Source organism: Mastomys coucha, unplaced genomic scaffold (genome assembly GCF_008632895.1).
Source record: "Mastomys coucha isolate ucsf_1 unplaced genomic scaffold, UCSF_Mcou_1 pScaffold12, whole genome shotgun sequence".
NCBI classification, from domain to species: Eukaryota; Metazoa; Chordata; class Mammalia; order Rodentia; family Muridae; genus Mastomys; species Mastomys coucha.
Window position 1 is genome coordinate 30,700,161 of NW_022196894.1, and position 25,143 is coordinate 30,725,303.

General features: G+C 44.7%; 3 protein-coding genes across 8 annotated transcripts in view; 2 read left to right on the forward strand and 1 right to left on the reverse strand.

The window, feature by feature from the left end:
- The window catches only part of Iqcg (IQ motif containing G), a 104,451-nt gene that overhangs the window by 38,863 nt on the left and 40,445 nt on the right, over positions 1-25,143 (reverse strand). The window contains exon 1 of one of the 4 annotated variants that reach the window (XM_031363695.1): positions 1,011-1,069. The exons of 1 other annotated variant lie outside the window; for it this stretch is intronic. The gene's annotated coding sequence lies outside the window, so the exon portion shown is untranslated. 2 more of the 4 variants (XM_031363697.1, XM_031363696.1) reach the window with 2 other exon arrangements.
- Positions 1,277-5,179, forward strand: Rpl35a (ribosomal protein L35a). Of its 2 annotated transcripts, none has more exons than XM_031363699.1 (5): positions 1,277-1,358; positions 1,998-2,040; positions 2,257-2,409; positions 3,532-3,676; positions 5,101-5,179. In XM_031363699.1, exons 2-5 carry the CDS (start codon positions 2,030-2,032, stop codon positions 5,122-5,124), a joined length of 333 nt encoding a protein of 110 aa, XP_031219559.1. In that variant the 5' UTR covers positions 1,277-1,358; positions 1,998-2,029; the 3' UTR covers positions 5,125-5,179. The 2 variants fall into 2 exon arrangements, with proteins under 2 accessions (XP_031219559.1, XP_031219560.1); XM_031363700.1 differs by lacking the exon at positions 1,277-1,358 and adding an exon at positions 1,373-1,465.
- Lmln (leishmanolysin like peptidase) overlaps positions 6,584-25,143 on the forward strand; it is a 63,096-nt gene continuing 44,536 nt past the window's right edge. Inside the window, exons 1-6 of one of the 2 annotated variants that reach the window (XM_031363693.1) lie at positions 6,584-7,309; positions 12,538-12,635; positions 13,486-13,516; positions 15,220-15,302; positions 16,252-16,369; positions 19,665-19,843. In XM_031363693.1, the coding sequence (XP_031219553.1) occupies positions 7,025-7,309; positions 12,538-12,635; positions 13,486-13,516; positions 15,220-15,302; positions 16,252-16,369; positions 19,665-19,843 (794 nt within the window). In that variant the 5' untranslated portion in view covers positions 6,584-7,024. The remainder of the gene's footprint in view (positions 7,310-12,537; positions 12,636-13,485; positions 13,517-15,219; positions 15,303-16,251; positions 16,370-19,664; positions 19,844-25,143) is intronic. The other variant, XM_031363694.1, reaches the window with a different exon arrangement.

The window sequence follows — 25,143 nt, forward strand, 5'->3', positions numbered from 1 at the left end:
ATGCATCTGCTTCTGTATGCCTGCTTCCGGCTCATGCACCCTATAAAAGCCCCGCACCTGAGTACATCCGCGCGCCACTCTCCTGAGAGCAGATGCCCGGTACCCGAAGCCCTAAATAAAAGCCTCTTTGCTCTTGCATCCGATCGCCTGGTCTCGTCGTCCTTCAGTGCACGGCCTCGGCCTGATAGAGGCCCGAATCTGGGTCTCTTCACCTCTGCCTCCCAAGTGCTGGGATTAAAGGCACGTGCCACCACTGCCCGGCTACTTCAGCTTTCTAAGGGCAAGGATTACAGACACAAGAGCCTACATGCCAACCTTGCTCCCCCACGTAGGCTGCAGGAGGGCTGACGTTTTAGTTTGTTTACTCTAGTGCCCTCCAAGCCGACACCATTCTTGGTAGTGGTAGTCATTCAATAAATTACTCTCTGGATAAATGAATGGATCCATCAGTCTGCCTTAATTAATGCACAAGCTAGAAAATGTAAATCTGAGTCTATTAAATTTATCCTCATCCGACAAGTCAGGCAAAGGAAAAACATCTATCACTCACTTCCTCACACCCTCTCCCTTTTTTCAGATGGGGTCTAATGTAACTTCAGGTTGACTGGCACTCCCTACGTAGCAGGGGATGGCCTTTTAAGTTCTATTCTCCTGCTCGCACACCTAGAATACTGAGGTTACAAGCAAGCACCGGGACCCCGCGGTTTGCCTCAAAGGTGTTTGTTGCTGTTAAGATGAGGCCTTGCTATGTAACTCAGCCTAGCCTCGAATTTGTGATGTGGGTCTCCTTCCTACCTCAGGCTCCAGAAGGAACGCTGAGGTTAACAGGCAAGGGCCACCACACCCTGTTTGTTAACTGAAAGATGAAAGATGGGAGAAAAGGAAAGAATAAACAAGGAGAAAGTAGCGTTCCTCCTGCCTTCAATGTTCCAGGTTTTCCTCTCTTCTATGGTAGGATCCCAGCCAGTCTCCTTTCTAGGAAGATAAAACACTCAACTACTTTTCCTCACCTTTACCAACCCGGCTGGAGGCGGGAACCAAACTAATCGGTAGCTATGGCAACGCCTCGCGCAGGCTTTTTTTTTTTTTTTGGTAGGACCCTTGACTCTTTCTTAGTCGACTATAATTTTGCCTTTCCTTGTTCCTAAATTATACCTGCTGCCGCTTACAAGGGCGAAAGCGCAGGAGAAAAAAAGTAAAGTTCCTGAGCAAGGAGTGACTGAGTCGAGCCTCTCTCTGACCTTTGCTTTCTGGCAGAGTGCAAGCGGCCTAAGCGACGAGAGGGGCGGAGCGTGCATCCCACAAGGCCGCGCGGTGGGGCCTACCTTCCTCTTTCCGCCATCTTGGCGCCGGTGGAGGTGAGCGAAGTTTCTGCTGCTGAATTTTGGGGCCAGATTTCTGGGGTGGGTTTAGTTCCATCCCTCACCGAGGCAGCCTGGCATCTCGGAGAACCTGACCGCCAGAGGTTTCTGGGGATTCCAGGAGAATGGAGGACGGGATGGAGGAGATGACGGGCTGATGGTGTTGAGGCCCCCGGCCGTGGGAGGAGAGGTCGCTGATCTCGGTTGATCTCGGGCTCTGGAGGAGGAAATGGGTGCATTTCCCGGCCTTGCTTGCCCAGCAAGCCGTGGTCGCTGTGAGCTGGTTTCCTCCGCACAGAGCTGGACCTTGCATGTGTTAGTTGTCTTGTGTACTGATGGAGGCATGAGTTTGCCTCTGGATTCCGTATGGGGGGTCCTAGAAGTTAAATCTTTGTTGAGTCGTCCTCCCACCTAGCGTTTGCCCACGTTTCCGAGTAGTTAGTTGTCATTCCTTGTCAGAAGTCTGAGTATTTTGCCAGCCTTTCCTTTTGTAGGTGGCATGGCATAGGTAAGAGTTCCACATAATCGAGACGCTAACTGCATCCATCTCAACGCGCCGAGAAATGATGACAAGTGGGAAACGTGCTGCATGGCTTTCAGTTGAGCTCTCTCGTTTGTTTGTTTTTGTTTTTCCAGGCCTGCTGGGAACAGGACTTCTAAAAGCAAGTATGTCTGGAAGGTACGCAATTAAAGTATAGTTGTTTTTTTGTTTTTTTTTTTTTTCATTTCTATTTTAACTAAACGTGGAGCCCAAGTTTAATGCTGGGGTGGGGGTGGACTAGGTACTGCTGTAGATAGCTTGAGTAGGAATTACTACAAAACAAATGGTGGTTTGCTAAAAGTTAAATGAAAAGTTGTAATAGCGCAGTCATCATGTCTTTCTTATATGTCTTAGGCTGTGGTGCAAGGCCACTTTTGCTGGCTACAAGCGAGGTCTCCGGAACCAAAGAGAGCACACGGCTCTTCTTAAAATCGAAGGCGTTTATGCCCGAGATGAAACTGAGTTCTACTTAGGCAAGAGATGTGCATATGTGTATAAAGCAAAAAAGTAAGTATGTGTCCATGCCTTTTAATTTTTAGTTGACTAATCTCATTTTTCTTTTCTACTGAAAAGGTAGGGGTGTTAAGTGAAAAATGGATGGTGGTGTTGAGTATTCTTAGAGGCCGTGAAGAACTTACAGGAAATTAGAGAAGGATCCTTTTGTTGTTGATATTGAATATATAGACACCATTGGCCCTTAGTCCCCGTGTTGAGTCCCTAACATGGTTCAAAACAAAGTACAGCTGTTAGTGCCTTTCCTTTTCCTTTGAAAGACCTTCTGTAATACTTTTCAATGTATCTTGATTCATTTTAATTCCTAGAAATGAAAATTACTAGAATAGATTTGGTTTTGTTATTATGTGATTTCCTATTCCCAAATCTATATGGAATTAGATGATGCCACCCTGCTCTGTCAGAAAACAATTTATTGCACCTTGATTTAGAGCAATTGAGGTTACATTTGAGAAAACTTATGAAAATTAGTTAATTTTTATAAGCATTGGTGTTTGGCATGTTTGTATAGCTGTGAGGGTGCTGGATTCCTTGGAACTGGATATTTTTGTGTGGGGTGTTTGTGTCTTTAGGTGGGTATTATATTGGTTCTCTGGTCCCTCTTTTCCTACTGGGAATTGAACATAAGGGCATATAGAATTTGGGCCTTATGTGCATTGTCAGGTCAAGAGTGTGTGCGTGAGTCTTGCGTGCCTTTAGTCCCAGCGTTTGGGGCGAAGGCCTGAATGAGGGTCAAGTCTCAGTTTCAGACTAGTTGAGACCTCAGTGGTTTGCTTCTTGCCATTCTGTCTCTGATAACCTGTGTTTTCAAGTCCTCATTTTCTCAGCTTTTATCCCAAGTAGGCTTCATCGCTGTTTCTTTCTAAATTTACTCTTAATGTTTTTAGAACACATAGATTCTTCTGTGTTTAGTAGTCATAACCTTATAGAAGTAGGCTTTATGTATATGAACTGTTGAATATTGTTCTATTCCCCCAGCAACCCCCCTCCCCAATTTCTCAAGGAGATCGGTGTGGAAAGTTGAAGTAGAAGCCTGGATCCTAGGAAATGTCTGAATTAGTGTCAGATTTATGTTGGTGTTTGAGCTCCTGCTGCTTATGTCTTTTTAAAAACCAGCAATACAGTGACTCCTGGAGGCAAACCAAACAAAACCAGAGTGATCTGGGGGAAAGTAACTCGGGCCCATGGAAACAGTGGGATGGTTCGCGCCAAATTCCGAAGCAACCTCCCTGCAAAGGCCATTGGACACAGAATCCGTGTGGTGAGTGCTAATAGCAAAACACTTACTACTTACCTCTAAGGACTTGTGAGTGGAAAAGTCCAGAGTATAGAACCAATTCTATGAACCAGTGACTTAAGTGAAAAACATAGAACTGTCTGACAGGGTGAAAGAGGTGAGGGTGGTCCGCAAACAAATAACGTTTAAGCTTCAGTTATCCCCAAAGCTACCTGGGAGGAGAAATACTTTGGACGGCATTTATTTGTTTGTGTCTTTGAGACAAAGTCTCACAGTGTAGTCCTGGTTGGGCTGGAACAAGGCTCATGTTTTACTTAATTTTAATTTGTGGCAGGGTCTCACAAAGTTTTCAAGGCTGGCCTTGAACATAAAGTCCTGCCTCAGCCTTTTGTGTGTTTTTTTTTTTTTTTTTTTTTTTTTTTTTTTTTTGAGACCAGGTTTCTCTGTGTAGCCTTGGCTGTCATGGAACTCATTCTGTAGACCAGGCTGGCCTCAAACTCAGAAATCTGTCTGGCTCTGCCTCAGCCTTCTAAGAGTTGGGATTTCAGGCCAGTGCTAACCAGCTAATCTTAGGTTTGGGAGATGTTATGGTTTATCATGCCTACCATCTCAGTACTGCCAGACTAGATAGTGACTTGATCTTGTATGTGGAAAGTGTGCTCATGCCATGATTCAGGACTTTGGCCCACGTCTTGGACACATTATGTTGAGATTCTTGTTGTTCTTTAGTTTGGGTTTGGGTGGGAATGTTGGGTCATTGCCACCATTTAGCACTGTCATCTTTTATGTGTATGTATGTGGGCACGCATTGGCATAGCAGTGTATGAAGGTCAAAGGGCGATTTGTAGGGGTCAGCTTTTCCACTATGGCATTTGCAAGAAATCAGACTTGGTAGCAAGTGCCTGTGTTCACTAAGCCATTTCACCATCCCTTGAGTACTTCTGTTTAGTTTTGAATGCTGAATTTGGGGCTGGGGTTCATAGGTCAGTTCAGTGTCCTGATTATAATTCATTCATAATACTTGGGGTTAGGTATGGGGGGGGAGAAGTACTGGTTCTTGGGGCTGGGGAGGTGGCTCAATCGGTAAACCGCTTGCTGCACAAGAGTAATGTTCCCCCACCAACACACACACACACACACACACACACAGCCACATGAAAAATTTAGGCATAGCGTCAGTGTCTGTAATCCTAGCCCTAGGGAAACGGGAGAATCCCCTGGGTCTTTGGGACAGTCAGTGAGAGACCTTTCCATCTCAAATTGAAGTGAACAGCAGCTGAGAATGTACGTGCCCAACACAGAACATATACAGAATGAGTGTTATGTATAGAATGTTGTACAAATGCTTCCTTACTATCAGGATAAAATCACCTGCATTTGGGGTGGATAATGTGGAATGGGATATTTATTATTCACCTAATGTTTCTGTGTTTCTCTTTTTTTCCCAGATGCTGTACCCATCCCGGATTTAAACTAATGGAGAGTAAATAAATAAAAGTAGATTTGTGCTCTTGTACTTTTTTTCCACATCTGTTCTAAATTGAGTTTCTCTTTGTTAAGGTAGTTGGAGTTGTACAGTGTTTGTGGAGTACAAGGAACTTCTGTATAATAGTATTAGACAATAATGGGTGAGGTGGCATATACCTTCAGTGCCGATACCTAAACAGATCTCTTGAGGTTCAAGCCAGCCAGGACTGTAGTGAGAGCCCGTCTCAGAAAAAGTTTTAAGTTTGATGCTGGAGGATAACAGGGTTAGATGAATAACCTATAGGAGAGTGATATCCATTCTAGATTTTTAGTGAAAGAGGCATTAAATCATCTTAGGCCTAGGGTGGAACTCATTGAAACACTGCCTAGCATGTGCCCTAGTTGGGTGCTGTGGGTGAGTGAGGTAAATATGGTAAATGTAAAAAAATGGTACATAATTGTTCCCTGGACAGATCCTGAAGCTCAGGCTGGGAGTTAGGAAGAATTAGAATGATACTTGTGGATAAATGGGGTGGGGGTGGTTGATTTGGGGTTGGTCAAATGAAAGTAATGTGTCCTGAAAAGGTCATACTGGTGCATTTTATTTTCTACCTTGGAAGCTGCCCTTGAAAATGGCTTTAGTTTTAATACATAGTTGCAGGGTCGATAATAACGTATTTACAAAATTATGCAGGGCTCTCAAACACTAGTAGGCTTGAGGATATCCTGGAAATAAAGCATGTTTAGATGGCTAGCAAGTTCTTAACCAGTTTAGTCTGCACTGCTAAAGAGCCTGGGCTAGATGAAGTGATTGGGTCCTCTTCCCACTAAAATGGTGCTGCTACTGTTGGAAAAACTCTTAAGCATGAAAAGGGCACAAGGCAGTTCCCAGAAGGGTTGGTTGGTTCAAGGCGAAGTTGACATTTCTGCAAGTTGTTCTTTTAGAATGTGTACTCATTGCCCTGCTGTGAGTGGTCTCCAAAGCAAAGGAGTGTAATAAAAAGCAACTATACTAGCTCACTAGACCTGTAATGTACTTAACATTGAAATCTACTTTTTAGGGGTGTCAGTCTTGGATCTATTCCAATGTAAATTGTTTCCTCCTAAAACCAACAAAGCAGCTTGTGCCTCTCAGGATGTGGTCAGCAGTGAAAGGTACACTGGAAGGGCTGGGTGACTCCAGGACAATAAATCAAGCCATGAAAGGAGATCACAAGGAGTCTTAGGTACTCAGCTGAGCATTTTTTATTATAGTTAACTGAAATTAACAGGTGTAAAAACGTTAGTATTTATCTTGACAAGCCGGTATAAACAGGTGCTTTAAATTCCTAAAGTCCATCTTAAAAGCGGTTATGTTTTGTTTTTTTTTTTTTAAGAAATGGGGTTGGGGGGGTTGGCTTTGGTGGCTGAATACGTATGTTTACAAAGTTGAGCCAATGTTGGGAATTAGTCATTTGCGATAAACAGAAAGATTGAACCTCCTTAAGGAATGACTTACACCTGCCATGGCAAGTGACCTTTGAGCAAAGGCTTCAATCTTGTAGCTAGGGGCTAATCCAACTTTTCCTAGGTTAATGGGTAGACAAGCTATCACAAGAGTACCTTAACCTAGTTGGTTGTATAAGTAGCTTTGGTAGTTAAGTGCTGGAATGGATTGAGGGATCTGGTTTACAGGACTAAAGCTGTAGGTCGAGTGCTTAGCCTCTGCCCGGACACAGTTACTGAATGAAGCGGGAGCAGCTACTTCTGAATACGCCGCTCCCCACGCCCATCCGCCTTCCACTAATCCCCGCTAGCCAGGGTTCCCACAGCTCAGTTCACGTGGGCTGCCCGCCGGCGCTCATTGGCTAGCTCCGCGCGTCGCCGCGGTCGCCGCTGCCCTCGTCCTCCGCAGGACCCAGCCCGATGCCGGCCAATGAAGAGGCGGCTGATGGCCCGCCACCTGTCCGCGGCGAGGGCGGGCGGCGGCTGGGAGGCGTCGCACTCCATGGTAACGACGCCGGCCCGAAGATGGCGGCCGCGGGGTCTGGAGGAGCAGGCGGACCGGGACCAGGGCCGCGAGGCCGCTGGGGCAGCTGCCTGTGGGTGCGAGGCGTCCTGCTCGTGCTGGGCGGGCTCCCGGCCGGCGCCGCTCCGGTCTCCCTGGGCACTTCGCCTCCGTGTCGGCATCACGTCCTGTCGGACACTGAGGTAGGGCAAAGCGGGGCGTGAACGGGCCGGGCGAGGGAGTGGCTGGAGGAAGGTGGAGGGTGCGGCGTCCCGGGTGGCGGACTGCAGGTGCTCTGCAGGAGAAAGTCCTTGCCCGACCCGCCCGACCCGCCGTCAGCCCCTGCTGCCCGCAGAGCCGCTGAGTTAGGCACTTGTCCCCTCCCATTCCGCTTAGCCCGTAGTACCATAAACTTGAGCGAGCATCAGAATAATCGAAGCGCTTCGTTAAAACAGATTGCCGGCCCGCTCCCCCACTTTCTGAGTCAGGAGCTCTGGCATGCATCCCCGCAATTCAGATTCCTAGATGCCGATGATGCTTATTTAAGCACCACACCGAGAACCACTTATCTGAAGACTTTTGAGAAGCAGTTGATGGGAGAACCAGACAGAGCTGTTGGAAGGCTACTACTGAGAAAACTCAGGAGACTAAAGTTCAGAATTTGTTTTCTAGTTATTTATCACTTTACTTCCTTTATCCCATTTCTACTAGCTCTGAAGTCTGCACCTCCTTCCACCTCGATTCTCTCCCAGTCTAAATTCTTTTAGTTTCGGTTCACTCAGATCTGCCTACCAAAATCACCCCAGTAGAATGTTCTTTCCATTTCCTCAGGAGGCCTTATCTACCCTGTATTCTGGTATTTAACCAGGTTCTCTTCTGTGGTACACATGGCTTTCAGGCCTGCCTTCCAGAGTAGTTTTAAAATTTCCTTGAGATGACATTTGTGTTATTCTGAGTCCTTCACTCAGAGGCAGTCCTATAGTTACTAATATTCCGTGACTAACCAAGAGACACTATCAGGAAGCTTTACTAGGTGGACAGTGATGGTGCACGCCTTTAATCCCAGCACTCGAATCTGAATTCGATCTACAGATCGAATTCCAGGACAGCCAGGGGTCGTATACAGAGAAACCCTTTCTCATTTAAAAAAAAAAAATCAGTTTTTGATAATTTCCAAGACTGTTTTTATGTATGCTGTTTAAGTACATGAGCCAAAATCTTAAGTGGTTATGTTATGACTTTTTGCTTTGTGGGTTTTTTTGTTGTTGTTGTTTTGTTTTTGTTTTGTTTTATTCTGTTGAGACAGGGTTTTTCTCCATAGCCCTGGCAGTCCTGGAACTCACTCTGTAGACCAGGCTGGCCTTGAACTCAGAAATCCACCTGCCTCAGCCTTCCAACGTGCTGGGATCAAAGGCATGCACCACCACTGCCCGGCTTGCTTTGTGGGTTTTGATTTGTTTTTTTGAGACAGGGTCTCATATAGCCCAGGTTGTTTGGGAGGGTGCTGGTGTTCTAATCCATGTACTCCTACTCTCAGACACCTACACACGGGGTTCACACCAGAAGAGGGCATCCGATCCTATTTCAGATGGTTGTGAGCCACCATGTGGTTGCTGGGAATTGAGAGATCCTGAGACCTCTGGCAGAGCAGTCAGTGCTCTTAACCACTGAGCCACCTCTCCAGCCCCACGGCTTCAGCTTTTAACATGACACTGTGTCTCAGCTGGATTGTTTTATTTATTTTATTGAGGCAGGGTCTCTTTCTGTAACACAGGCTAGCTTGGGACTCGATGTGTAGCCCAAGTTGGCTTCTAAGTTGCACTGAATAACATCTGTAAATGCTATCTGATGGTTTTGTTGTCTCTATACTTCTTTTTTTTTGGTTTTTGGAGACAGGGTTTCTCTGTGTTGCCCTGGCTGTCCTGGAACTCACTCTGTAGACCAGGCTGGCCTCGAACTCAGAAATCCACCTGCCTCTGTCTCGCAAGTGCTGGGATTAAAGGCATGCGCCACCACTGCCCGGTGTCTCTATACTTCTTTCTTTAAGACTACAGTTCAGCCGGGTTTCTCAAAAAAACAAAACAAAACAAAATACAAAAAAAAAAAAAAGACACATGCCCCTCCCTCTCATTTGGTTCTTTCTGTTACTGCTAGCCGTTCTCAACACTTTACTATACTCCCATTTCCCTGTGAGCCCTGTGAGCAGTTGGATTAAGAGAGTTGCTTCAGTTCTGGTCCACCGAAGTAGTTTCTGCTCGCTGATCTTTTCCTCCAGCACAGATCACATTCTTCTGCTGGGTCTCATGACTGTTAAGTTTTCATTAGGTAATGGCCTCTGTGAGTCTCCCCCCGACAGTCTTTCTCCCCGTAACCTTGTGCTACTGCAAGATCAGGACATGTGTACTCATTAAGCCCATAAGGCTCTGCGTTCTGCCTCCTGCACAAAACCTCAGGGGAAGGGAGCCTTACAAATCAGAGGCACAGTTCCTGTATTTCAAGAGCAGACCTTACAAGATGTGTCTTTTTCTCCTCTAGTGCCTTCAACTAGCATTCTTTGCTTGTTTTGTTTTCTGAATCAGGGTTTCATGGAGCCAGGCTGGCCTGGAACTCACTCTGTACCCCTCTACCTGCCTTCATCTCCCAAGTGTTGGGATTATAGGGGTGGATTACCACAGTTGACTCAAAATAGAATTGGCTTAAAATAGTTCCTCCAAATTTGATAATATATTATCTATATGAAGCTACCATTCCATTTCTAGAAGCTGGCAGTTCCACTTTTGTATGTTAGTGCTAAGCTTGGTGCTCTGGCTTCTGCAGTCTGTATGTGGCCTGTTGTGTAAGTCAGAGAGAGGATAATCTCTGTTTCTCTTTAACTTTTCTCAAGTAGCCCCTTGCCCATGACATTTCCTCTCCTTAACCTGTCTCTCTAAAGCTGACCTACATGCCTTCTGTCTGGGGCCTTGACTCAGTTTATTAGGAGTTACTGGACTCGACGTTCTTCATCACCTCAAGGCAGTGCAGATGTCACACTCACATCCAAGTACTTGCCACAGTGCCTTGCATACGAAGACACCCAAGCGGCTGTAGTTCACTGATGGCGTGTATGACCCAAAGCGCTGGGTTAGCCTCCAGCATTGTAAGATAACAGCAACAGCTAAGCACAACCAAAGCCACAGGTCTCTGTCACCTGCTGGATGAGGAAATGACTGCGGGCAGGCTGTCTGGCCAGGGGGAGAGAGTGGACAGTACACACTGTAGATCAATAGCATGCAGGATAGCTAGTTTTCTACAAAATGAGTAATCCCATTTTTGTTGTATAAATATCCAGAAATACTAAATGTAAGAAAAATAGTAGAGCCGGGCAGTGGTGGCACATGCCTTTGATCCCAGCACTTGGGAGGCAGAGGCAGAAGGATTTCTGAGTTCGAGGCCAGCCTGGTCAACAGAGTGAGTTCCAAGACAGCCAGGGATATACAGAGAAACCCTGTCTCAGGAAAACCAAAAAAAGAAAAGAAAAAAAGAAAAAAGAAAGAAAAGAAAAAAGAAAAATAATGAAAGGAGCAATTATTCGCTGTTATAGTTACAAGAATGAGTTATGCATGGCCTACTATTTAGCTAAAACTTTTTTTTCTGTGCTTCATAAGTTACATAAGGTTGGTCATCCAGAGCCTTGTGGTAGTGCATGCTTTTAATCCCATTAGGCAAATCTCTGTGCGTTTAAGGCCAGCCTGGTCTACAGAGTGAGTTCCAGGACAGCCAGAACTACACAGGGAAATCCTTTCTTTCTCTCAAAAAAAGAATATTCTCTTGTAAGAAGGTTTTGCTCTTCTTCAAAGGTAGCTTAAGGTTCTGTTAGGGCTGGGGTAATAGCTCCTTTGTTAAAGTGCTTTCCTTTAAAGCTTGAGGACCTGAGTTAGGTGTCCTAGAACTCAGGTTAAAAAAAATCAAAATAATAAAACCAGGTCGGGGTGGCCGAATGCCTGCCATCTCAACACTCAGGGCAGAGGCAGGTGGATCTCTATGAATTTGAGGCCAGCCTGGTCTACAGAGTGAATTCCAGGACAGCCAGAGCTACACAGAGAAGCCTTGTCTTGAAAAACCGAAATGAAAAAATAAAACTGAGTGAATGTGAAAGTACGTACTTAAATCCTAGCTGTGTAGAAGCAGAGATAGGAGGGCTGCTGGGGCTAACTAGACAAACAGGCAACCCGCTTGGCAACCCCCTAGCCCACTAGAGACCCTGTGGATGGTGTTTGCTTACACACACACACATACAAACACTCACTCACACACCAGACACTTTCACAAACATACTCTCACACACTCTTACACTTTTAGTCTCCTGTCATTTTCTTCTCTTTTTTAAGACAAAGTCTAACAGTTCGCTGTGTAACTCTGGCTGGTCTTGAACTCCGTGGTGCTGGGATTAATGTCTCTTGTCCTTTTTTTTTTTTTTTTTTTAAGATTTATTTATTTATTATATGTAAGTACACTGTAGCTGTCCCCAGACACCCTAGAAGAAGGCGTCAGATCTCATTACAGATGGTTGTGAGCCACCATGTGGTTGCTGGGATCTGAACTCAGGACCCTCAGAAGAACAGTCTGGTTAAGAGGGTGCTCTTAACCACAGAGCCATCCCTCTTGTCAGTTGCTAAAGGCTCGGAGTCAGCAAAACTAGGATTCATATGACAAACCGCAGAGACTTCCCAAAGACCAAGCCTTTTTGGCAGCTGCGTGGCTGTAACAATTTTACTCACGGCAAAAGTTCAAAATGTTTATCTCTCAGGTGCTAACATTTTCTTGGGAAACTTTTCGGGTTCAGGAGCACTAACATCATAGAATATAAGGTAAGCGACTTTAGGGTAGTGTCACACTTAAAATTTAGCTCATTAATTTTATTTAGGTCTCAGTTGGGCAGTTAAATTAACACACATTATTATATTTAAATTTACTTGAGTAAAGAAAAATGTCGGGGCTGGTGAGATGGCTTAGCGAGTAAGAGCACTGACTGATCTTCCAAAGGTCCTGAGTTTGGATCCCAGCAACCACGTGGTGGCTCAAGAGCACTGACTGATCTTCCGAAGGTCCTGAGTTTGGATCCCAGCAACCACGTGGTGGCTCACAACCACCCGTAATGAGATCCGGAAGCCCTCTTCTGGTGCCTCTGAAGACAGCTGCAGTAAATTACACTGGAGCGAGCGGGACTGAAGCGAGTGGGGCCCCGAGTGAGCAGGGCCGGAGCGAGTGGGGCCAGCAGAGGTCCTGAGATCAACAGCAGCCACACACGATAGCTCACGGCCATCTGTACAGCTACAGTGTACTCATACACATAAAATAAATAAAAATAAATCTTTAAAAAAAAAGAGAGAGAAAGAAAGAAAAATGTCATATCAACCTTTAAAAAAGATTTTTTCAAACTTCATTCTTCCAGGTCATTAATAAGGTCCATCTTAAGACAAATCATGTCACAAAGAGAGATGCTGATGGACATTTGCGAATCAAGACCATCTATGATCAGAGCATTGAAGAGTAAGTTTGCTGTTCCTTTGCCGCGTGTTTATTGTTTTCGACATCTTCCTATGCTGCCTACACTGGCTATCACCTCATCGTGTTCCTCGGGCTAGTCCCAGACTGCCTCAGCCTGGTCGTCTTTTTCTATCGTCAGTCTAAGTATTAAAGATATTTTCATGGTTATCTAACAGAATATCCATAGATGGAGCTAGAGAAGGGCTGGCGTAACTCTAACACAGAACTGAGTTGAGACTGCCTTTCATTCTGAAAGGGCACAGACCATGGTATGCACTTAAAACTGCTTATCATGAACAATTTAAAGAGAACCAGTGTGGCCTTCCTTGACTGTGGCCGTAGCAGACCTGGAAGACACTTGTCAATAAGCATTCAAAGGAAACAGCAGAGGAGCAGCACGTATAAACTCTAATGCAGAAGTTTCCAGAGTGATTCAGTAGGTCGAGTATGTAGTCTAATTAGCTTGTCCTCTGAGTGCAGCCCAGACCACAGACTGAGATCTGAGGTGGTTGATGCACTGCTCATAGAGCAGTCCATGTCCTTCTCCAACTTGACCATTCTGAATGAATGAACTAGTGTGTGGCTATGCATGGGCACAGCAGAATGTCTCACACACCTGTGAAGGTAAGCAGAGACTTTGGAAGCCGTGTGCTTCTATGTAGAGCTACTTAGAGCCCTTGACAGGTACAGTCATGGAGGCAGCGTGGTGCGCTGCCTCAGGGCGGCCATACTTTCCTTGTGTGGTGATGGAGGCTGAACCCAGGGCCTTATGCCCACTGGCTTGTGTCCTACTGCTAGGCTATGTCACCAGCCCTTAGAGTGGCAGTTCTTATGTTTTTCTCCTCCTTTTCAGGTTGCTCCCTGAGAAAAGATATCTTGTAAAGGTATGTAATAATAAAAACACATCAGTTGGATACTTCAAATGGTTACATTTTATTATATGCTAATTATTCCATGAAAAAGAAAAACGTATACATGGCTGGTTTGTGAATGAGTGAATAAAAGATGTTGGTGGTAAATATAGTTCTCATTTTAATAAAGGTGTTTTTGTGATATGTTTAATAAAATTTCATTGGTATTTGACATTATCATGTTATAATTTGACATTAAACAGTATTCCTATCTTTTTTTCTTGGTCTGTCAAGTTTTGGGGGAAGCATTGCATGCTAAGGATAGGGTACAAAAAGCACTTTGGGCAATACATGGAGAGTACTATTCTCCTGTGGTCCTGAGGATGAGTTGGTGTGACAGTATGGCACGGCAGAGGCATTATCACCATCATTACTGTGTGTATGGTGCATGTGGAGAGGCCAGCTTTCAGAAGTGGTTATGTCCTTCCATCACAGCTTCCAAAGATTAAACTAAGATCACCAGGGGTCAAGGCTTGATTGGCACATGACTTTACCCACTAAACCATCTCTCCAGTCCTAGAGTTTTTTTTTAACATAGATTCAATTTCATCAAGGTATTCGTGTGTGTGTGTGTGTGTGTGTGTGTGTGTGTGTGTGTATGTGTGTATGTGTGTATTTTCTCATGTGCACATGCATGTGCATGCTCACGGGTACACACCTGTGCATATACAGGCACAGGTGGAAGTCAGAGATCCAACTTTCAGAGTTTGATCTCTTCTTCCATTGTGGAGTCCTGGGATGGAGCTAGGATTATGAGGGTTACACAGCAAATGCCTTTACCTGCTGAGCCATCTTGTCAGCCCTCATCAGATTTTTTAAAAAATATTATTTATTTAATGTATATATATGAGTACACTGTCACTTTCTTCAGACACATCAGCAGAGGGCATTGGATCCCATTCCAGATGGTTGTGAGCCACCATGTGGTTGCTGGGATTTGAACTCAGGACCTCTGGAAGAGCAGTCAGTGCTCTTAACGGCTGAGCCAGCTCTCCAGCCTTCATCAGCTTTTTAACTGTGGAGTGTCACACATACATATCAAGCCATTGCTCTGTGGCCCACAGAACTTAATGAGCTTCTACATAAGATAATCACTAATAGTTGGAATGTACATCTTCATTAATGTTCTCAGTCATTGATCGTTGAGATTTATGTTTTCTAGGGTGTAAGGTGAGCTGGGGACATTTCTGCCGAATGCTCTATTCCCAAACTCCACTGGAGAATTTATCATTGTTTCCTCGTCGATTCTCTCTCTTTCTGCTGCCTTATGAGCTAGCACAGGTGTCCGTATCCCAGAATCCTAGCTTTCTTGCTTGTTTTTAAACTCATTAATAGTCCATGTTTGTTTTCTTTTTCTTTCTTTTTTCTTTTTTTTTTTTTTTGTTGTTGTTGGTTTTTTGTTTTTTGTTTTTTTGAGATAGAGTTTCTCTGTATAGCCCTGGCTGTTCTGGAACTCACTTTGTAGACCAAGCTGGCCTCGAACTCTCTGTATAGCCCTGGCTGTTCTGGAACTCACTCTGTAGACCAGGCTGGCCTTGAACTCAGAAATCCACCTGCTTCTGCTTCCCAGGTACTGGAATTAAAGGCATGTTCCACCACTACCCAGCCCATGTTTTTAAACACACTATATTCCATGACCATCATTCTAACTAGATTTTTTTTTCTCTTTTATTTAGAACAAACTTTTCCCACAAGCTATTTCTTATTTAGAAAAAACATTTCAGGTTCGAAGACCTGCCGGCAGGATCTTACTTAGCAGGTATGTGACATTAGACATTGATCATTCCCTTCATTCATTTAGCCCCGTAAAATCCCCCACTTATCAATATAACAATGTACAGTTCTTACAGTAAAATTTTATTATGTGTATTTTTAGAAGCTAAAACTACAAGCTATTTAAAAGGATTCAAAAAGCGCCTACAGAATGGCCCAGTTTTCTGCCTTTCCATTATAAACTGTCCTTATCTCTCCTCCCTCCTCCTCCTCCCTCCTCCGTGTGGTTGGGCTGTTTGTTTTGTGAGGTATTTGATAATCCAAGTCAAGAGGACTTCCCATAGACCTGAAGTCTCTTAGAGGACTGCCTGGCTAGTTAAATAGTAACCATTCTTTTTTTTTTTTTTTTTTTTTTTCCGAGACAGGGTTTCTCTGTATAGCCCTGGCTGTCCTGGAACTCACTCTGGAGACCAGGCTGGCCTCGAACTCAGAAATCCGCCTGCCTCTGCCTCCCAAGTGCTGGGATTAAAGGCGTGCGCCACCACCGCCCGGCAATAGTAACCATTCTTAAGGGAGTAACATAGGGGTGTCTTAGTAGTTACTTTTCTATTGTAGTGATAAAGCACCATGACCAAGGCAGGGCTTATTTGGGGTCTATGGTTCAGAAAGTTAGGCTCCATGGTGATGGAGAAGTAAGTGGCGGGCAACAGGTGGCTGGAGCAGCAGCCAGGAGCTCACATCTGAGACCCCCCCAATCTGGAAAACAGAGAGTACACTTGAAATGACAAAGTTGTTTTGAAACCTCTGTGCCCCCAGTGACAGACTCCCTCCAGCAAGACCTCCCCATACAACCACCAATCAGGGACCAAATGTGCAAATGCCCCAGTTTACTGGGAACATCTGTTTCAAGCCTCCATAAGTGTATGGCTGTATTTTAACTGCTATGAACTATTCTCTTTCTTTTTTGTAAATTCTGACGTATGAATAAACCAAAGACAATGTGCAACAAACCAGTACCTGCGGAAAGAGAACGATCCACACCGATACTGTACTGGAGAGTGTGCAGTGCATACCAAGTGTGGGCCTGTTATAGTGCCCGAGGAGCATCTCCAGGTAAGGCTCCCTGTGCCCCAGACAGTAAAGAGACGTTCCAAATCTTTCTCAGCAAGGGTTTTTAGATAAAAGTGTGAAAAAACAGTACCTCCTTTATTTGTGGTACTCTGGAGTGACTGTGAGGCCTCCTGAGTGCCAGGCTAGTACTCTACAGCTGAGTTACATTCCCTGCCACTGCGACTCCATTTTCTCCCAACAGCTGATGCAGGCAGGGTTCAGAGCTTCAAAGCTTTACAAGCGTGTTTGATCTGCTCTTTGGTTCATTTGTGCCTGGATTTCCTGCAGCAGTTTAGTTGAGAACCTTACCTTTTCGCCCCCAGAACATTTCTTTTAGCACTTTAAAAAGACAGCTTAATGCCTCCTAAAATATAAACTATCAGCTTCAACCCAAGTTCGAACTTTATTCCATAAAATACTAGCCAGTGGCCAGGCTATAATACATACACATCTGTGTGCTGACTTGAAGAGACACTCAAGCTCTTACCTGAAGGAAGAAATGTTGGCCGTCAGTGGGCCTAGTTAGCCTGTTTATCTACAAAGTGCAGATGTGCACATGCCAAAACAAACCAAAACAAAAACCCAGGGAGCGTGGGTGAGATAACATCTGTAAGCCCAGCACTTGGAAGACAGGAAGGAGATCCAGGTTTGACTTTCCCTGGGCTACATAGCAAGACTTAAATCAAAAAGCAAAATAAATTAGACAAAGGCAGATCTGGAGGAATATGCAGTCAACATTAAACAATCTAGGTCAGTTCAGGTGCTAATTTTTTTCTCATTTATTTTTTTGATTTTATGTGTATGGCTGATTTGCCTGCATGAGCATCTGTATACACACCATGTGTGTGCAGTGTCTGGTGAGGCCAGAAGAGGGCATCAGATCCCCCATAACTGGAGTTACAGACAGTGGTGAGCCTCTCTGTGGGTCCTGGGAAGAGCATTGCATAACTAGGGTCCTCTGGAAGAGCAGCCAATATTCTTAGCCTTTGAGCCATCCCTGGTTTTCTTCCCTTTTTAAAATTTCTAGTTTTAAATTTGTATGTATGTGTATGTTTATGAGAACATGAGCATCGGTGCCCATGGAGGCCAGAAACATCAGATCCACTGGAACTGGAGTCAGGCACATGTGCACAATCTAACATGGATGCTAAGAACTGAACTTAGGGTCTCTTCAAGAGCCTAAAATATATATATATATATATATATATATATATATATATATATATATATATATTTTTTTTTTTAATTACTGATCATCTCTTCAGCTCCTAATGGCTTCCAGTAAAAGTTGCACAGAGGTGGGGGTGGGGCTGAGTGGATAAGAACATTTGCTACTATTGTAGAAGACTGAAGTTTGGTTCCTAGCACACCTCTTAGATGGCTCACAGCCATCTGTGATTCCAGCCCTGGGGCTGCAATAATCTCTTCTGGACTCCACAGGTGGCCATATGCACACTTGCAGAGACAGACACACACAAAAACAATAACGAAATAAATGTAAAAAGTCAAACATAAACACACGTGTTAAAGAAAAAGAATGAGCAATATATATGTTCTATAAGTGAAATGGAAATTTGGGGGTTCCTCCCCACTTTCTTCAAAAGCATTGCTCAAAACAAACAAAAAATCACAGTGTATTTGATTATTTAAAAATTATTTTCTACATTTATTTATATGGTGTGTGGGTAGGTGTGCAAGTGCCATGGTGTGTGTTCGGAGACCAGAAGACAACCTGTAGTCGCTGGTTCTTTCCATCCACCATGTGGGTACCAGTGATAAGACTTGGGCGGGCATCCTGGCAGTGAGCTCCTTCACTCGCTGAGCCTCCCAGCAGCGCCCTCATGGCTTATAGTTATACATAGATGCTTAGGGTTGCTCAGGAAGTTTCTACAAATGTTTCAGAGCACAGTGAGATGTGCTTGGAGGGCTAGAGACCAGCCATCTTAGACTGTACACAGGGCGACATTGTGAACAGACCAACTCGTGCCTTGTACTCTTTTGTATTGTCTGTATTTGGAACAAAATTCTGACTTGACTTTTATTTTGTGTGTGTGTGTGTGTGTTGATGTGTGCGTGTGAGTGCAGCCACATGCATGCCAACGCCCTCATGTGAAGGTCAAAGGTCAATTATTAGGAGCTGATTCTCTCTCCACTCTGAATCCTAGGGGTCAAATTCTCAAGTAGTCAGGCTACATAGCAAGTGCTTTACCTTATTCATCTATTTACTTACTTACTTGCTATTTTTTGAGCTAGCATCTCTACATAGCCCCAGAACTCAGCATTTAGGCCCGCCTGGCCGTGGATTTATATATATCTAGCTGCCTTTGCCTCCCAAGTGCTCCCAGATACTGGCTTTTTTTTTTTTTTTTTAAAACGTTTAGTTTCTTTTTTATCGTGTTTGTGTGTGCCTGCCACGGCATGTGTATGGAAGTCAGAGGATGTCTTTTGAGAGGCAGTTATCCCCTTTGCCCAGGTAGGCTCCAGGCCTGGCAGCCTTATCTCTACTCTCCAAGCCCAAGTTTTTTTTTGTAATGGGAAATACTTTCTACTAGGTTAAACGTTTTTATTAATTAAACTTGAAATAATCATATCCCAAGGAAGTCGCAAGAATTATAGCTATGATGTAGGTCAGTGGTAGAGCGCTGCCTACTGTGTGTGCCATTCCCAGTACAGCAAAAGGGCGTGGGGGTGGGGGTGGGCGTGGGCGTGGGTGGGAAAGCCCCCTCACAGAGTATTTGACTTTCATTTCTGTCACTGTGGTAAATACCTGGCCAGAAGTAATTTTGGGGAGAAAAGGGTTTCTTACAGCTTACAGATTGTAGTTCATCATTAAGGGAAGTCAAGGCAGGCACTTTAAAGACAGGCCTGGTGATATTCCACACCACATTACCTCAGACCAAGGAACTCCAGCAGGAACCATGGAGGATACTGCTTGCTACCAGCCTTGGCTTGCTTTCTTAGCTTCCTTTCCCGTTCAAGACCACCCGCTTAGGGGTGGTGTACCCACTGTGGGCTGGGCTCTCCTACATCAGTTATCAGTCAAGGCCGATTCCAAAGGCACGCCTGCTGGGCCAGCCTGGTCTAGGCCGTTCCTAATCTGAAGCCCCCTTCTCACATGTTAGGTTGTAGCATGTAGATGTTTAGAATGAACCAGCACACCTAGTTTCAGAGGTTCACAACTATTCCTGTTTCTCTTTACCCTGCATCTTAGATTGTTGACCTTTATAAATAGCAGTCACTTACTTTCATTGAATTTATACATTTCTGGTCTGCTTTTTCTCTTCACCTGCGTGTGCAGCAATGCCGGGTCTGCCGAGAGGGTAAGTGGCCGTGTGGAGCAGTGGGTATGCTAGACCCAGAGGGCGTGAAGGATGCAGACTTTGTTCTTTACGTCGGTGCTCTGGCCACTGAGAGGTGTAGCCATGAGAACATCATCTCCTACGCAGCCTATTGTCAGCAGGAGGCAAAAATGGACAGGTAAGCAGTCCTCTGAGCCCCAAAGTACATCGGCTCAGACGCTTCCAGGATTAAGAAGTAAGTTATTAGACGAAAGAAATTCATTTTCCTTCTTGTTTTGTTTTTTTTTTTTTGTTTTTGAGACAGGATTTCTCTGTGTAGCCCTGGCTGTCCTGGGACTCACTCTGTAGACCATAGACCAGGCTGGCCTCAAACTCAAAGATCCTCCTGCCTCTGCATCCTAGTGCTGGGCTTAAAGGCGTGTGCTACCACCACCCAGCAGCATTGAACTTTTAGTAATCCTCCTTCATCAGCTTCTGGGATGCTGGGATTACAGAAGTATGCTTCCAGTTTCCTGGATGGTTTTAGGAAGTAAGCCTGTGTTGTGAAAAGCGGTCAGTCACTGTGGAGTGATGGTTCCTTCCTCCCAGTGCTGTTCCAGAGAGCCCAACAAAGTAGGGTAAGGGGCTGGAGAGATGACTTGAGTCCTTCAGAGCATACCTTGCTTTTCCAAAGGACCCCAGTTGCATCCCCAGCACCTACCCCACGCCTACTCACAACTGCCTGTGTGTGACCCTCTACTTCCAAAGGGACCTGAGCACAAACACATACTCAGGCACATCTGCATCTAATCAGAAAATAGAACACCCGGGGAGATGCTTCTGTGGTTAGGAGCTCTGACTCTCACAAAGGATATAGGCTCAGGTGGTTCACAACCATCATTAACTCCAGTTCTAGGAGGTCAGATAACTTCTGACCTCTGCAGACACCAGGCACACATGTGGTACACATACATACATGCAGGCCAGACACACATATAATAAAAAAGTAAGTCTAAAGATAAATAAAATTCAATTTGAAAATAAGGGAAAGAAGGGTTTCTCTCCCTCCTAACTTCTGGCCATACTTCATCCACCTGCCTCTGCCTCCCAAGTGCTGGGATTAAAGGCGTGTGCCACCACTGCCCGGCTATGGTTGTTGCTTTTGAAGTCTCAGTCCAGGCTGGCTTCAAACTCACTGTGTAGCCAAAGATAACCCTGAATTCTTCATCTCATTCTGCCTCCACTTTCCAAGTGCTGAAGTTATAGGCATGAGACAGCATTTTAAGGGGTAGAATACAGTATTTTACCCCTAGTCCTCCAAGGCTAAAATTATATATATATATATATATATATATATATATATATATATATATATCATATATCACATGCCATGTATGATATGATATACATAGCATAATGCAAGGCAAGGTGTACTTAGTTGATCTGGAGTCCCCATAATCCAACTCGTTCTAGCATTGTTCACACGTTCACAGTTTAGAATGCCTTCCATAGAGACTCAAGGCAGCCTCTGACCCATAAGACCTTAAAGACCAAAGACTAAGCTATATCTTTCCAGTATACAGTGGTATAGAATAACCATTTCCATACCGAGATGGAAGCATGGAGTCTAGGAAGGTGGCTAAGCTGGGAAAGGCATTCGCCACCTAGCCTGATGACCTGAGTTCAATCTTGGCAGGAGAGAACTAACTCTCACAGTATCGTCTCTGATCTCCGCACATGCTCTGTGGCATAGGCAAGGCCCCTCTCCACATGCACACACATCCAATAAACACATATGTGCATAAATGTAAAAAATACAAGAAGAATGAGGGAACAGGGGAGATAGCCCAGTTGGTGAAGTGTTCTTTGCTAGTGTGAGGATCTGAGATTGATCCCCAGCAACTGCCTTAAAAAGCCAGTCATAGTGTGTCTTTATTTGCTTGAGGACTTGGAGAGGAAAGGGTTTATTTGGTTTGTACTTTGATGTCCTGGCCTATCATCAAAGGAAGCCAGGGTGGGAACTCTAGGTCAGGAACCTGGAGGCAGGAGCTGATGCAGATCCAAGGAGGACCACTGTTTATTGCTCACCGTCCATGGCTCATTCACCTCGCTTTCAAAAATATAACCCAGAGTCGCCTGCCCATGGGCGGCATTGCCCACAGTGGGCTGGGACCTCCCACATCAATCCTTAGTCAAGAAAGTGCCCCACAGACTTGCCTACAGGCCATTGATAGAGGCATTTCTCAAGTGAGCTTCCCTGTTTCTGGTTGATTCTAGCTTCTATCAAGTTGACAAAAAACAAGTACACATAGCAAGGAAAAATTTGGCTAAAATGAAACCAAAACCCAACAGAGCAAACACTATTCCAACGCTATATTTCACATCAAGGGCTGTGGTGATGTTATCTGGGCTCCGGCAGCTCAAGCATCCTGAGCCCTCTAATCCTATAGCCTCTCTCAGGCTAGCCTGGCTCTGTGTCTATATAACTTCTAAGGAGACGTCCATGGCCCAACACCCCTGATGTCTAGTGGTTCTCCACTTCAGCTATGTGCCGGTTCTCACTCGGTTTATTCTCCGTATTCACTCCAGGACCTCACCCACCCCATTGCACAGTGCTGTCCACTCTAAGGAGGGTCTTCCCTTCTCAGCTTACCCTTCCTGGGAACATCTGACAGACACTCCCACCATGTATAGATCCTCGGTAATTAAGAATCCAGTCAAGTTGGAATGGAGGCTGATTATTGCATTTGGTGAGGTTGACTCAAGAGTCCTCAGTCTGAATATTGACAAGCGTTTGTATTGACTATGGGTTTGTTACTGCAGAACCACACCTGGCTTTGAAGATGTATGGATCTCACTAGTATTCCTCCCCCCACCCCCCCACAACCGAAGTTATTTTAGGTTTGTACCTTATTCATGATATGTGAGAATCAATGAAATATGATATTCAAGCTGCCCGATGAATGATAATGTAGTTGCTGTATAGGTCAAGCACTGGAGTGTTCCTGAGAAATACACTTTCACTTGCTAGGGCCACAGAATCCTAGTTCCTTTTCTCACTTTGAGTGAAACTGTATGCACTGCATACACACAAAAATCACATTTTGATCTAAAGTGTTGGAAGAGCATTGCAAAAATAAAGTGCCTGTGTGTACCTGACTATTCTCAGGAAAAGCCTCCGAAAGACAGAATTTCTAGCTGTCCCTGGTTTCTAGGACTGTTGGCTGTGTACTGAATGTCCCAGGTCAGAGGAAACTGTTCTGGCTTGAGAATAGTGTTTGTGGTATTGTTGACAATAGTAGCTGCTTCTTACATTGCAAGTTAGAAGAAACAGGAAGGAGAACCAGGACATTTTCACAATCTTCCTTATAGATTTCCTTTCCAAAATGGTTTATTTTTATATTATATGTATGGGTGTTTTGTCTGCATGTATGTCTCTGCACCACTTATTGGCTGTGTAGCTGCAGAGTTGTAAAGCCACAGTTGTGAACTACCATGTGGTTGCTGGGAATTGAACCTGGGTTCTCTGGAAGAGCAGTCAGTGCTCTCAACTGCTGAGCCATCTTTTTAGCTCTTTATGTTTCTGCATTGTTTTGAGCAATTTTTTTTTATTACTGTGAGCTTTTATTGCATTTATAAAAGCTATGTTGAATTTTATACATTAGGATCAAGTTGACCTGCTCAGATGAGTGAGGGGAAGGATAGAAAAGTCCCAGCTTGACTGAATCTAGGTTACTTAACCTCATTTCTGCCAAAAGCACCCCCACGCCTGCTTGTCTTCCGGTGAGGGAGTTCAGCACAGCAGTCAGACAGGCGAGAGGCTGGCAGCAGGAAGGCGTGTCTCAGTTCTCTTACCCTGCTCCTTACTTGGTTGTGGCACCTTACTGTTGGTTCACGTTTGATAGGAGCTAATAGCTAAAGAATGAATGGCCTTTGTACCAATGAATGTGAAATTAACCACACCGGGGGAGGATTGGCTTGCCTCCGGAACGCTGACGTGGATCAAAGCCTGGCCCAGTATCTGGTTCTGCCCCCATCCCACGAGAAGTGGTCTGTAATCCAGCCTGGCCTGCAACGCACTCAGTAGGTAGCTGAGGGTGGCCTTGAGTTCTTTATCCTCCAGATCCGCACTCCCAAGTGCTGAGATTACAGAGGCGTGTGTGCCAGGTCCAACCAGTTATTCTGAGTCTCAAGAACTCATTGTGTGAATCCATGCCCACAACTGCCACCAACCAACCAACCAGCATAGTGCCTGACTATACTGCCCTCAAGGAAGATGAACAAAACACACTTGTGAACTTGCCTCCTGCGATTGATTGATTGATTATATAAGAGATAGATGATGGTGAGATATACCTACAAGTAAGCATGCAGTTTTATGTGTGATAGATATTTTATACAGGGTCCTGTAGAATAGAACAAAAGGAAAGAATGGCAAGGAATATCATTCAGTTGATTTGGGAAGGAAGACCTCTTTTGAAGAAGTAAAAATATAGCTTCAGCCTGAGCTTTGATAAGGCTTTAATTAGCCAAATAGAGAGAAGGAACCCTCTGGGGGTAGAGAGTGCTTGCAGTCTTGGCTGCTTGGAAGGCTGCTTCAAGCAAATTGGAAGTTTGGGGCTAGCCTGTGTTTATGTAGGCCTGGCTGCCATGAAGCTTACCATGTAGACTCCAATGACCTTGAACTCAAAATAAGCCTTCTGCTTCCCTAGTGCCAGAATTGCAGGTATATAAACCATGCCTGGTTTAGCATACACTTTAGCAAGATCCTGTAGCAAAACCGGGGGTGGATGGGGAATGGTTGATGTAGCTTATAGTAGAGTGCTTGTCTAGCGTGTGTGAGACCCTGAGCTCAGCCTGAAAGAAGAAATACAAAGAGAGGTGGAAGGGGTGGAAATTCAGGCTACAAAAAGCCCTGTTACCGTCAGAAGCCCCTTTAAACAAGGCCTGATTGTACAGGCCTGTGATTCCAGCTATTCAGGAGACGAAGGCAGGAGGAACACAAGTTCAAGGCCAGCCTAGGCAACAGAGGGAGTTTTAGACAAGCCCAAGAAACTCTTGGAGACCTTGAGTTAATCTCACTGGTTGAGAATAAGACCACAACCACAATTTTTGAGCCAAATTTGAAGCAAACTTTATTAAACGCTGGCCCAGACAATGAAGACTGGCCAGGCTCATACTGGAGATTCCTTGAGAATGGCCACAAATTATGTTAGTTATGGGCTTATAAAGGCAAACCCCACAAGGCTATGCATTTCCACCTTCATCCAATTGGGGGCAAGCATATACCTCCTGCCTACATGCAGTCAAGCACATCCTGTACAGTTGGGACAACCAACCTTGTTTACAAAAGCTTCCATAGGTATTTGCACTCATATGCAAATACCCACATACAGGCAGACATATAGACAGTCAAAAATAATAAAATAATTTTTTAAAAGGTCTTTAATTTCATATCTAGTCAAGTTGAGAGGTTTTGTTTTGTTTTGTTTTGTTTTG

Coding starts and splice junctions, on each gene's coding strand:
- Rpl35a (XM_031363699.1), top strand. Junction 2,410..3,531: donor TATGTGTATAAAGCAAAAAA/GTAAGTATGTGT, acceptor TTTAAAAACCAG/CAATACAGTGACTCCTGGAG. Junction 3,677..5,100: donor TTGGACACAGAATCCGTGTG/GTGAGTGCTAAT, acceptor TTTTTTTCCCAG/ATGCTGTACCCATCCCGGAT.